This window comes from Eleutherodactylus coqui, chromosome 7 (genome assembly GCF_035609145.1).
Source record: "Eleutherodactylus coqui strain aEleCoq1 chromosome 7, aEleCoq1.hap1, whole genome shotgun sequence".
NCBI lineage: Eukaryota > Metazoa > Chordata > Amphibia > Anura > Eleutherodactylidae > Eleutherodactylus > Eleutherodactylus coqui.
Window position 1 is genome coordinate 98,106,322 of NC_089843.1, and position 12,215 is coordinate 98,118,536.

Here is a 12,215-nt window from a genome sequence, read left to right on the forward strand (position 1 = left end):
TCCAAAAACAGGGAGTCAAAAGTCTGGAGTCACAACAAGAAGTACACTGGTGTAGCAGGAAGACCAAACTAACACTGGCACAGAAATGCAGACACAAGCAGGTTTAAATGCTGTCAGAGCTCCCGCCCCAGCAGCTGATTGGGGCAGGGAGTCTGACAGCAGCTGAGTGCACCCAGCAGCACTGGGGAACCTGCCCCCAGCCCTGCAGGAGGCAGAGAAGGAGACACATGCCGGGTAGCCATGGTACCATGGAGACGGTGCGGGGCAACACCTACCACGTCCCTAGCAATCCGGCAGCGAGGAGGAGCCTGGCGGCCAGGGGAGGTGACAAGGCCCGGGGCTCCCCTTCGTCGCACGGCAGCAGCTGTGTGACAGGACTGGCGGTGAGAGCACGAGGGACCCGCGAGCCGCTGGTCCTGATAGCTAGGAAAGAAAGCTAACACTAGAGAAGAGAGAGAGAGTATTCAAAAAGATCTAGAAAAGCTTGAACAGTGGGTGGCGACTAACAGAATAGTATTTAAGAAAGAGAAATGCAAAGTCCGATATCTGGGCAAAAAAAAATTAAAAAAGCACATACAGAATGAGAGGAATTGGGCTAAACAGCAGCACATGTGAAAAAGACTTGGGTATCTAGGCAAGCTAGAACTATGGGCAGCAACTAACAAAATGGAATTTAACAGAGAGAAATGCTAAGTCCTACATCTGGACAAGAAACATGAAAAAGCACATACAAAATTGGAGGAATTGGGCTAAGCCGAAACACATGTGAAATAGACTTGGATATACTAATAGCTCATAGACTGAACATGAGTCAACAATGTGATGCAGCAGCCAAAAAGGCAAACACAATTCTGGGATGTATTAAGAGAAGCATAGAGTCAAGATCACGTGAGGTAATTACCCCCTCTACTCTTCCTTAGCCATACCTCATCTGGAAAACTGTGTGCAGTTCTGGGCACCCCAATTTAAAAAAGACATAGACCAACTGGAGAAAGTTCAGAGAAGAGTCACCAAGATGGTGAGCAGTCTGCAAATCTTGTCCTATGAGGAATGGTTAAAGTATCTGAGAATGTTTAGCTTGCCAAAAAGAAGGCTGAGGGGAAACTTAATAGCTGTCTACAAATATCTGAAGGGCTGTCACAGTGCAGAGGGATCAACCCTATTCTCATTTGCACAAGGAAAGACTAGAAGCAATGGGATGAAACTGAAAAGGAGGAGACACAAATGATATATTAGAAAAAACTTTCTGACAGTGAGGGTGATCAATGAGTGGAACAGGTTACCACAGAAGGTGGTGAGTTCTTCTTCAACGGAAGTGTTCAAACAGAGGCTGGACAGATGTCTGTCTGGGATGATTTAGTGAATCCTGTACTGAGCAGGGGGTTGGAGCAGATGACCCTGGTGGTCCCTTCGAGCTGTTTTGTAAACAATGGCTATAGTAATTTATCCTGTCTATCAGTGTCAATATTGACAGTAAAGAGCTTGGTTTTTTAAAGCTTTCTCCAGAGGTGCCCATGCAAATTTGGCTAAAGTACATTAAAATGAACTATTTCAATCAAAACAATAATTTGCTATGAGAAATTTTTAACAATGCACGATTGTTTTAGCTGAGTGATGACAGGCTAAAGAAGTCAGCCCCATCTGGAATTTTCATGCGATAGTCAGATGAACAATCCTGCTTTGAAGGATTTGAAAAAACGTTTCTAGAAAGGTGGATGGCCAATATGCATTAAAATGTGTATTGCTGTGTATGTGAAACAATCGTTGAACCATCAGTCTATTTCTATGTAATCTGTATGGCCACCTTAAGTGACGGCTACATTTGTAAGATAATAACATAATGGGATATAGTACATGATCACTGCTTGACAAAGATATAGAGGTTCAATGCATTTGGTAGTAGCGTTGTTAATTAATAAATGATCCACAAATTTCTTTCAGGGTTAAACAATCTTATTAATCATTAACCATTTTAAACAAACGAGTCAGTAGATGTGTGCAATCTAAACACGGGATAACCCAGTAAATGAGGGATTAAGTTACAGAAGAATTATACACAGAATGGTAATCTTTAGCTCAATTAGATGAAACATAGTACCGTATGTAACATTGTATAGCAATATGTTACACATTATATTGGAAAGTTGTTACCAACTGTTTCTTGATACTAACACATGCATTATATAATATTTGTATGCTATATTGTAGTGTTATGTTTGAGCTGGATGCCAAAATATCTTGTCAAATCAGACATAAAAGTTGGCCAACAGGATGAAAACAAAAGTAATTTAAACTAAACGAGGAATCTCACCCTAGTGCTAACACGGGAAAAACTCTGCCTAAAGTGATCGCACCGATTAGGTTGGCCCCATGTCTGAAACCTGTAGGCTTTCTAAACGCTCTGTAGATGGATAAGGGGTAAAAAAAGGACAGATTAAATGTCCATAGTAACCACTGTATAGGAAGCAGATGAAACAATAATAGTAAGAACACCAGGGACAGATGTGATCTGGTTGGCATTTGTCGACAAATGGCAGGTCACATACACCAGCACTTCAGTTACATGAGCTGGGCTGACATCATGATGCCAGCCTAGACCTGCCTCTGTATAGCAGATGTCACGCCGCGATATTGTCGCTGCCAGCACGCTGTGGTACAAAGTGTTTTAATTAGTACAAAAAAAGTGTTGAAGCAACGAGAGTGACAAAATAAACATCCTGAACAAATTGTGTTCACCGGGTTTAAACAGTAAGTGATTTTCCCATGGAACTAACCAAGTTGGTTTGGTTGAAAAATAGAATTTTGGATGATTTCTTTGTACAAACGCAAATATTGTAAACCTAAGAATACCAGAGATTCCCAAATGACAGGTGTTGATATGCTGCATTGTGGCCCAAGATCTAGTGAACTGTAATTATGACAGGTCCTTACTAGACAGATTCCATGGGAGCTCCAATCAGACTAACCCCCTTTAGCCTGGCATCATCTTTGGTCATGAAGTGATCACTAAAGGGGCCAGGTTCAGCTATTATAACTGAGGGGAGCTGTAGGTGCTTTCATATTGCCACAGTTTTGATTGCGTAGGAGAAATGAAATTATAGGGCACTAACTAAAATGTTATACATGTGGTGCCAAGCCAATAGATGAAGAGTTACTCTTCACGTTATCTCTTCTCCCTCTTTATAAGGTCCAATGTAAAAAAGACATATGGACAAGGGTTTTCTTTCTCTGAATATGGACAAAGGTTGTCCTCATTATACAAGCAAAATCACAGAAAAAGGCTACATTCATACGGGTGAGCGTGATATTGGGCAGAGAAACTGAACCCAATATCGCGCTTGCCAATGTGCAATTTGCTTAGCGATGTGAAGAGTTTTTGACTAAAAAGCGCATTGCATCGCTTCTGTAAAATTGCGATCCTCATTCATCGCAAGTGTTTCCCATTGAATTCAATAGGAAACATTGAATGGCACCTGCCGACAATTCCGCATCAATATCTACAGTTAGCAGTGCGGATTTTGGTGCAGAATTCTGGGATGACATTCCACAGCACTGTTTTGGAATAAGCCTCCATATGAACGGTCCCTAAGGAGTCTCTTGGCCCATGTTATAGCTCAGAAGTTCAAACTGGCCAATACTGCAGGTGAAACGACCTATGCTGAAATTTATTTCACTCTCCAGGGAGCACTGGTCTTTTCATTGCGTCCAAATAGATGAACGGTGATAAACCTTTACATTAGACTTATTAACATTTCCAAAGCTAAATGATCATATTTAGGAGTTTTCAGTGTAATCATTTCTCTAAATCATTCTGTTAGGGCATTTCACTTTTCTACTGCGAGTAGTCCATGCTGCAGGCTGCACCTAACTAAACCTTAGGGCGGGTTCAGATGGCCGTATGCCCAACTATGCTCACAGCTATGGAGCGTAGTTGCACATGAAGAGAGTTTTTTCTAACCTTCAGATGTTCAAGCTTTGCGCCATAACGTAAGAGTTTGAAAAAAAAGCGTGGACAGATAGGTATCCTTCCTGCACATAGGGCTAGTGAAAACTAAATAGTTGAAATCAGTGGTTTCATTTCGTCTCATTATGCAGCATTGAAAACAATGGGCGCAATGTTCCTAGGGAACACCCCTAGGACATTCAAAAGAATGGGGTTCATATTCGTGCGAGATTTGTGCGTCTTGCAATGCACAAATCTTGCACATTTTCCCGGCCGTGTGAAAACGGCCTTAGAATGATTTAGCAAACTCCTGCACTATAATCATTTTTCTTTTCCAACTAGAGGCTTCAAGTGTTACTAACAAGAAAATTCCTAGTAGCAGATGATAAGTGCTCACCCTGTATTCTATTTGTGCAGTGCTTTAAGGAATGTCCTGAAATGGTTCCTGGCATCATCGCTTTTTGTAATGTTAATGTTGCACTCTCTTTGAGAAAGCATGCAAACCTGGAGATGCAAGAGAAGAATCTTTTTCCTTATACGCAGGTATCACACATACTATTTAAGCTGATCTACAGCCTGGGTCAAACCAAGACAAATCATCCAAGGGTTAAAACCTGACAATGTCCGATTTTTACAAAACTTTGCACACTTGCTCATTAGTAGAATGCAAAAAAAAAAATTCACGTAGAGCAAGCAGTGGTAGTGAAGAGACACCTCCACCTTTCTCAGCTAGGTGTGCCTCCACGCTCAGCTTGCTATGCATGAATTGAAGCACTTCATGGACTAAGGGCTAAGGGAGTTTGCAGAGGTTTATGTGGGCGTGAAATTCATGTCTGTAAAACGTGAAGAAGCGTATTTATATATACTTTCTTCTGTTTAAGCCCTAGAAGCACTTTATGGTGAAAATAACCCTGTGCATGCATGCCTTGATAAAAAGGTAACAAGTAAGCATTGGACTATGATGTCTGTGATTTATTATATGAGACTACATAATAATATGTACGTTTATAACACACTTTTCCTAACACTTTAAAGGGGTTCTGTCATTAGAAAAAAAAATGCTTACCTATTCCTCCCCATTCAGACTTCTTACCACATCTTCTCCACAACGATCTTCTCCAGTTCCCCAGGTCACCTCACCGCAAGCTGGACGATTCTTCTATTTCCTGTGATGTAACGTAAATTTACGGCATTCTGTTTACTGCCTAGCAAGGAATGCTGAAACCTCGGCCGGCTGCTTTAGCGCCCAGACGCGGGGTCTTGCCGCTAATGTTTATATAGTATATGAACAGTATATGAACACTCGTGGTGAGATACCGCGGATGCGCAGTCACGGCAGGCTGCCGAGGACTTGGCATTTGCTGCTAGACAGTGAACCCTATGTCACTAGTGATGTAACGTACACTGAACTGCAGGAAGCCCAATGCTGCGAATGTACGCTACATCACAGGAAATAGAAGAATCGGTCAGCCTGACATGACGTGACCCAGGGGACTGGAGGAGCCAGAGGATCTGGTATGAAGACTGCCTGGGGAGGAATAGGTAAGTATAAATTTTTTTTTCCTAATGACAGAACCCCTATAAGTTAAAGTAAAAGTGGAACATAAATTTCCAAATTATTTTTGGAAACTGAGCTGCTTAAAGAAAAAGCTGAAAAATGTACATATACAGTGATCCCTCGTCTATCGTGGGGTTACGTTCCAGAGACCCCACGATACGTGACAAACAGCGAAGTAGCGATGTTATATTTACACAAATCAATCTGTCGGGTGAACTGCCAAACGATCGAAAAAGTAAACAGACCAATGCTATGATCCATTAGCCAATCAGCGCCCAGGATACAGAACACATTCCATTAGCCAATAGTGTGCCGTGTGCAATTCTGCGTTGGCAAGCACTAGTGGCGTACTGTATTTCCTGTATGTACTGCAAAATTCCACGATATAGCAAAAAACTCAGTGGAAACAGAATTATATATGGTCTATCTAAATCCACAATGCACTGAAGCCGCAATCATTGAATCGCGATATAGCGAGGGATCACTGTATATGCCCCATACATTGAAGTTTCTTAGCGTGAAATTTCAGGAAAGAGTTCTCTGTATTTTTTGAGAAAATTATTATTGATGGCCATCAACTCTGCTGACAACCATTTTAATGGTATCAAATATGGCCACAAATATATACACCTTAATTAAATATTAATTATGCATTATTTTATTGTCGGTAAGGCTGCCTTCACATTGGTGTGAAAATCGGGCAAGATTTGTGTGTCTGTTTGCGAGACGCACAAATATGAACCCCATTCTTTTGAATGGGTTCATTCACATTAGTTTCCCTGCATGGCATCGTGATGGGAGATGATTGGGTGTTACACCGTTGGGTGATTTGGGGTGGTTTGGCCTGGAAAGATCCACCTCTGTATTGTACAACATTTGACATGAGCAACATATTTTAATCTGAAAAAATGCAAAACTATAATTGCCTGTCTTCTATTTCCACCCTGTATTATGGAACCAGCAAATAAACTTTGGCTCTCAGTGCATGCTGGGAGTTTTAGTTTCACAACAACTGAATACTTGGATACAGGTCTCATAGTACCACCTACTCTTATTATCTCAACTACATATATTAAATATTCAGAGCCAAATATTGTTGCTTCTGATAAAACATTCTTCTTTTATTGAATGTAACATTTTCTAACTTTATTGCTTATTAGAGATGAGCGAGCATACTCGTCCGAGCTTCATGCTCGTTCGAGTATTAGGGTGCTCGAGATGCTCGTTACTCGAGACGAGCACTACGCGGTGCTCGTCTCGATTAAACGAGCACTAACCATTGAATTCAATGGAGCCGGCAATACAGCCGGCTCCATTGAAAGCAATGGGCTGCCGGCGAGCGCACAATGAATTTTCGGGAAGGGCTTAAAAATAGAAGCCCTTACCTGAAAATCATCCTAAAATGCGTAATAAGTAAAAAAAAATATATACTCACCTTGTCCCAGCAGAACGATGTTAGCCCATTGAATTCAATGGAGCCGGCAATACAGCCAGCTCCATTGAAAGCAATGGGCTGCCGGCGATCGCACAATGAATTTTCAGGAAGGGCTTAAAAATATAAGCCCTTACCTGAAAATCACCCTAAAATGTGTAAAAAGTAAAAAAAAAATATACTCACCTTGTCCCGGCAGAACGATGTTAGCCCATTGAAAGCAATGGGCTGCCGGCGATCGCACAATGAATTTTCGGGAAGGGCTTAAAAATATAAGCCCTTACCTGAAAATCACCCTAAAATGTGTAAAAAGTAAAAAAATAAATATACTCACCTTGTCCCGGCAGAACGATGTTAGCCCATTGAATTCAATGGAGTCGGCAATACAGCCGGCTCCATTGAAAGCAATGGGCTGCCGGCGATCACACAATGAATTTTCGGGAAGGGCTTAAATATATAAGCCCTTCCCTGCAATTCATCCAGAAATGTGTAAAAATAAAAAAAAATTATATACTCACCTTGTCCCGCCAGACGGAGTTCAGCCGCGGCCAGCTGGCAGTTCTCCTGAACTGCTCTCTGTAGTATTCAGCAGCCGGGGATTTAAAATCCCTGCCTGCTGAATGAGCTGCCTCTGATTGGTCACAGCCTGACCAATCAGAGGCAGCTCTCACTTACACCCGTTCATGAATTCATGAATGGGTGAGTGAGTGCTGCCTCTGATTGGCTCAGCTCAGCTGTTCTGTAACAGGAGATCGATCGTTATGCTGACAGTGGGGGGGGGGGTCTCACTCTTGCCAATATTGTGGCTTAATAGTGAGACCTCGAAGTCCGAAATGCGTTTTTTACATGACTTTGGTGATTTGCTAAGATTTTCACAAATGAAAACCTTAGCGTAGCACCAGTCATATACAAAAATGCTCGAGTCGCCCATTGACTTCAATGGGGTTTGTTACTCGAAACGAACTTTGAGCATCACTGAAAGTTCGACTCGAGTAACGAGCACTCGAGCATTTTGGTGCTCGCTCATATCTATTGCTTATGCATTCACTGGAAAATAATAGCTATTTTTTTGACAATTTCAAGGAAAGGAAAACATAAACAACCACTCAGCATATCCACCATGTTGTCTTACCTCTCGTTATCATTTGGCCAGCTAGCTGTTAGATAAGAAAACATCAAGCAAGGTGGACTGAAGGTACAGGCCATCTGACAATATTCAACATCTGGCACAAATACACTGCCCAGGTTTCCTCCTTGAAGGAGCACATTATGTTCTAGATCAGGTACACAGTCTAGCAGAAGGAAATAACTATTGTTATTGTGTGTATGTATAGGTTGCTTTTAAGACATTGCAGCCATTGGTACAGAATTGTTAATTATATAATTAATGGAGTACTTATATGATAGTATACATATATACCATACCTTTGTGGTAGTGCATGTGGCTATGTGGGCCCTTGAAAATAGGGGCCTAGCCAGGTGTGATAAGAACACACAGGCCTGTGACCCCCTAACAGCAATGTAGAGATCATAAAACTGTCACATTCCTTACCAGCGGACTACTTAAGCATTCACTTCTCTGCTCATCTTGTCTGGTATTGTTTTAAGTGCAAATTAGTCTCACTTTTAATGTATGTACATTTGTATATATATATATATATATATATATATGCCCCATCCAGATCTGTTTCATTCAGGCTTCTTTCACATGAGCGCATATCGGCCAGCGTTTTCACGGTCGTCCGATGTGCGCTGTGATCTAATGCAATGGATTCTAATGCATCAGATCACATGGGCATATTTGTGAGATGTAAAAAACGCCCGGCCAGCCCAATATAGCGCCAGGCGTTTTTACGTTGGACACAAAACATAGTTCTGGAACTATGTTTTGGCCGGAATACGTCAGCCACTGCATGGGCTCCTATGGGAGCCCATGGCAGCGGCCGTAGGTGGGAGGGAGTTTGGCTGCTAAACTCCCTTTCTTCTGTTCTCCTCCCCTCATCGCAGGCTCACCTGTCTTCCTCCCTGCTCGTTCTGTGCAATGGGAGGGGGCGGGGCGGTTTGCCCAGCCTTCTCCCACTGATGCTATAGACAAAGGGTGAGATGGGGGTGAAGCTAAGCGCCCACCCTCCACCCGCCCCTTGTCCATAGCCATCAATGGGAGTAGGCGGGGTGGACCGGCACTTAGCTCCGCCCTGCCCCCTCCCATTGCACAGAACGAGTGAGGAGGAAGACAGGTGAGCCTGCAATGGGGAAGATGGGGAAGTGGGCGATGGCCTGGTGAGCTCGGCGCATTTGCACCAGCTTCACCAGGCCATATGAACAGGTGCGCAAACACTTGATTTGTGCACCCGTTCACCAAATTTTTCACTTACAATGTAGCGCATATCGGTTGGCTGTGAAAACGGCTGGCCGATATGCGCTCGCGTGAAAGAAGCCTTAGCCTGAGTAAGGATCCTGAGAGGTCCGAAAGCTCACAATAACATCATGTATTTTTTTTATCATATCTACAAGATTACTTGGTTTCTCTTGAGGCCCATTTAGATGGGACAAATGTTGGGCAAATGATGTCCGACACTCGTCCCCGCATACACTCGCTCCCATGCTATTGCATGGGAGCAAGTATCACTGGCTCACTCATAGGGCGGCCAGCAGGGGGCAGGGAGATTGTAGGAGATTTCACTCCCCGCTCTCCCTCGCCCCTCTCAATTGACTTAACATAGTGGCCATTCAGTACTGAACAGCTGCTATTTACACTGAGTGATCAGCGATCAGCTCATTGTCCATCATTTATGCAGCATAAACGATGTATGATGAGCTGATCGCTCATCGTTCAGTGTAAATAGCAGCGGTTCAGTACTGAACAGCCACTATGTTAAGTGACTGGAGAGGGGCAGACGAGCGCGAGGAGAGAAATCTCCTCCAGCTGCCCCGCTGTGAGCCAGCGATACTGGCTCCTGTGCAGCAGCACAGGAGCGAGTATGTGCAGGGACGAGTGTCTGGCATCGTTTGCCCAACATTCTATCCATCTAAATGGGTCTTTACTGAGAACAATCACATTAAGAACTTGTACAGGGTTTTCCTCTGCATAGACCATAGAATATTAGCAAAATGGTGTCTGAAATTAACCTAAAGATTCTGAAAAGGATATATTTGTGCAAATAAACACCAAGTTCTCCTGACCGAGATGGCTAAAGATTATGCTAGGACTGGTTCACATCACCATCACCAGAGAAGTGGTGCGGTCATCTTTGTTTTCCCTGATAATTGGCTTATGTGAATATACGCAGGATCAGCCAACGAAAGCGCAAATGATCATTCATCGGCTGATTGTGTCTTTTGTGCATGGACTGATATAGCATCTTCCCATGTAAATGGGGAGATGTCCTACCTATAAACACATTCCATATGGGGACAAATGATCATAGTAGGGATCATCCATCCCCGTACTAGCTATAATCTGTCTGTTTAACACATTATTAGCAAGCACCAACCCGCTAATTCAATATCACTCAGCATTCATTACAATTGCCAGCTTATCTGCCTATGTAAAATCACACTTCTATCTGTAGGAGACCAAGCACAAATAAGCATGCAATGAACAAAGAAGTAACTTGAGCACCTAGAAATGTCGAGAAGTCGTGTGTATGTGTCTACAAAAAACATTTGAAATACTTTTCTGTACAATTTTATATGAATTTATGTATATGTTACTTATTATAGTACATATAGTAGTTTAGCTCTTCTTGTCTGCATAATGAGAAAAAATACTTGTTTCACATCAGTTAATATTTGTTATTTAAGGCAAATTATACTTTACCTCCACAAGCCAAATCAATCAGCAGGAAAAGACTTGCCACAGTGTAAAAAAATATCATCCTGTAATAAAGTATAATGGATGCATAAACGCTTTATAAACAAGCCTCACCAGGTACAGTATATTACATAGGATATAAAGTTTCAGTATAAGCTATATACTACTTATTAAACATGATTATGGTACTTTAGTTCTTAAAGTGTAACTATGTTCTCCAAAAACTTTTGATGTGTCACAGGGACATATCAAAACTTTAGATCAGTGAGGGTCCGCATGCTGAGATCTACACCATTTGCTCAAAAGAAACTAAATAAGCGCTGTCACTGCTCACTAGCTGAAGATAGGCTCAATGAAAAGTCTTTGGGCCCTCTCTTCAACTAGCTAGCTTTGGATGAGCGACAGGTTTTAGGGGCACCCAGTCCTTCAGTGATCAAAACTTTTGACATGTCTCTATAATATGTGCAAATTTTTTGGAAAGCACAGTTACACATTAATTTCAAGCAGTAAAAGGAATACATAAAGTACCTGATTTGCACAGATTTGTGTCCCTGGGCTGCGACTGAGACATCTCACTGGATTGCTAAGCTTTTCATTTTCAAAAAGGGGCATGTTTACATTGCATTACAAAATTGTGTGCCTGGCCAATATTTAACTATGATGAAGTTCTATGTTTGGTTTGGCAATAGGAGTAGTTACTAAAGACTACTTTACTGCATTTGAGAACTCTTTGCCCTTGTTCAGACGAACGCTGGCTGCGTGCATTAGAGGTGCGCACAGAATGCAATTCTATAAGAACCAATGGTTTCCTATAGAAGCATTCACATGAATACATTTCAGAAGCGCCAAATCCTCGCACTTGCCAAAGATAGGACATGCATGGCTCCAATGCCCGCATATAAGGTCCAATCTGCGAGAAAAGATAGGACCTGACCTATCTTTGATGCGAGCTGCGCAGGAATGCCCATAGACTCCTATGAGAGCAGGAGGCTATGGAAACTCCTGTGCCAGAAAAGAAGATTTCTGCCAACAGAAGGAATTCCCAGATGCTTACAGCAGGACATTTAAAATGTGCTGCCCAAAAGTACATTTTAAATTTCCTGCTGTAAACTTCTGTTAGTCCCTGCGAGGATGAGAGGAAGCCCCAAGGGACTGTGGGGACTAACAGGAATTTACAACGAGACATTTAAAATGTGCTTCTGGGCAGCACATTTTTAAATGTATTGCTGTAAGCAATTCCCCAGCAAGGGGGGGGGGGGGGGCAGTAGAGGACTCCCTCCACCTCTTTTCCTATGGGATTTCCCTATAGCGGGAAGACAGAGGGGGGCAGGGTTTCAGGGCTTCTGCCCTCTAGCCTAGCCCCTCTAACCTACCCCCTCTATTAGTCACTATATCAAACAGCCTCCCTGTGGCAAAGTCCATACCTCCTTGCAAGTGTTCTAGGGTGAAGATCCCAGTGGATGTGCAC

The 12,215-nt window shown here is 42.6% G+C and overlaps 1 protein-coding gene across 2 annotated transcripts in view; it reads right to left on the minus strand.

Annotated features, from left to right (window-relative positions):
- Positions 1–11,308, minus strand: part of KLKB1 (kallikrein B1) — a 52,440-nt gene extending 41,132 nt beyond the window's left edge. The window contains exons 1-4 of one of the 2 annotated variants that reach the window (XM_066573425.1): positions 11,276–11,308; positions 10,754–10,812; positions 8,066–8,225; positions 4,341–4,447 (exon numbers count right to left, since the gene is read on the minus strand). In XM_066573425.1, coding sequence (XP_066429522.1) covers positions 4,341–4,447; positions 8,066–8,225; positions 10,754–10,811 — 325 coding nt within the window. In that variant the 5' untranslated portion in view covers position 10,812; positions 11,276–11,308. Of the gene's footprint in view, positions 1–4,340; positions 4,448–5,009; positions 5,098–8,065; positions 8,226–10,753; positions 10,813–11,275 lie in introns of those variants that run through there. The other variant, XM_066573426.1, reaches the window with a different exon arrangement.
- Positions 11,309–12,215: the final 907 nt, after the last annotated feature.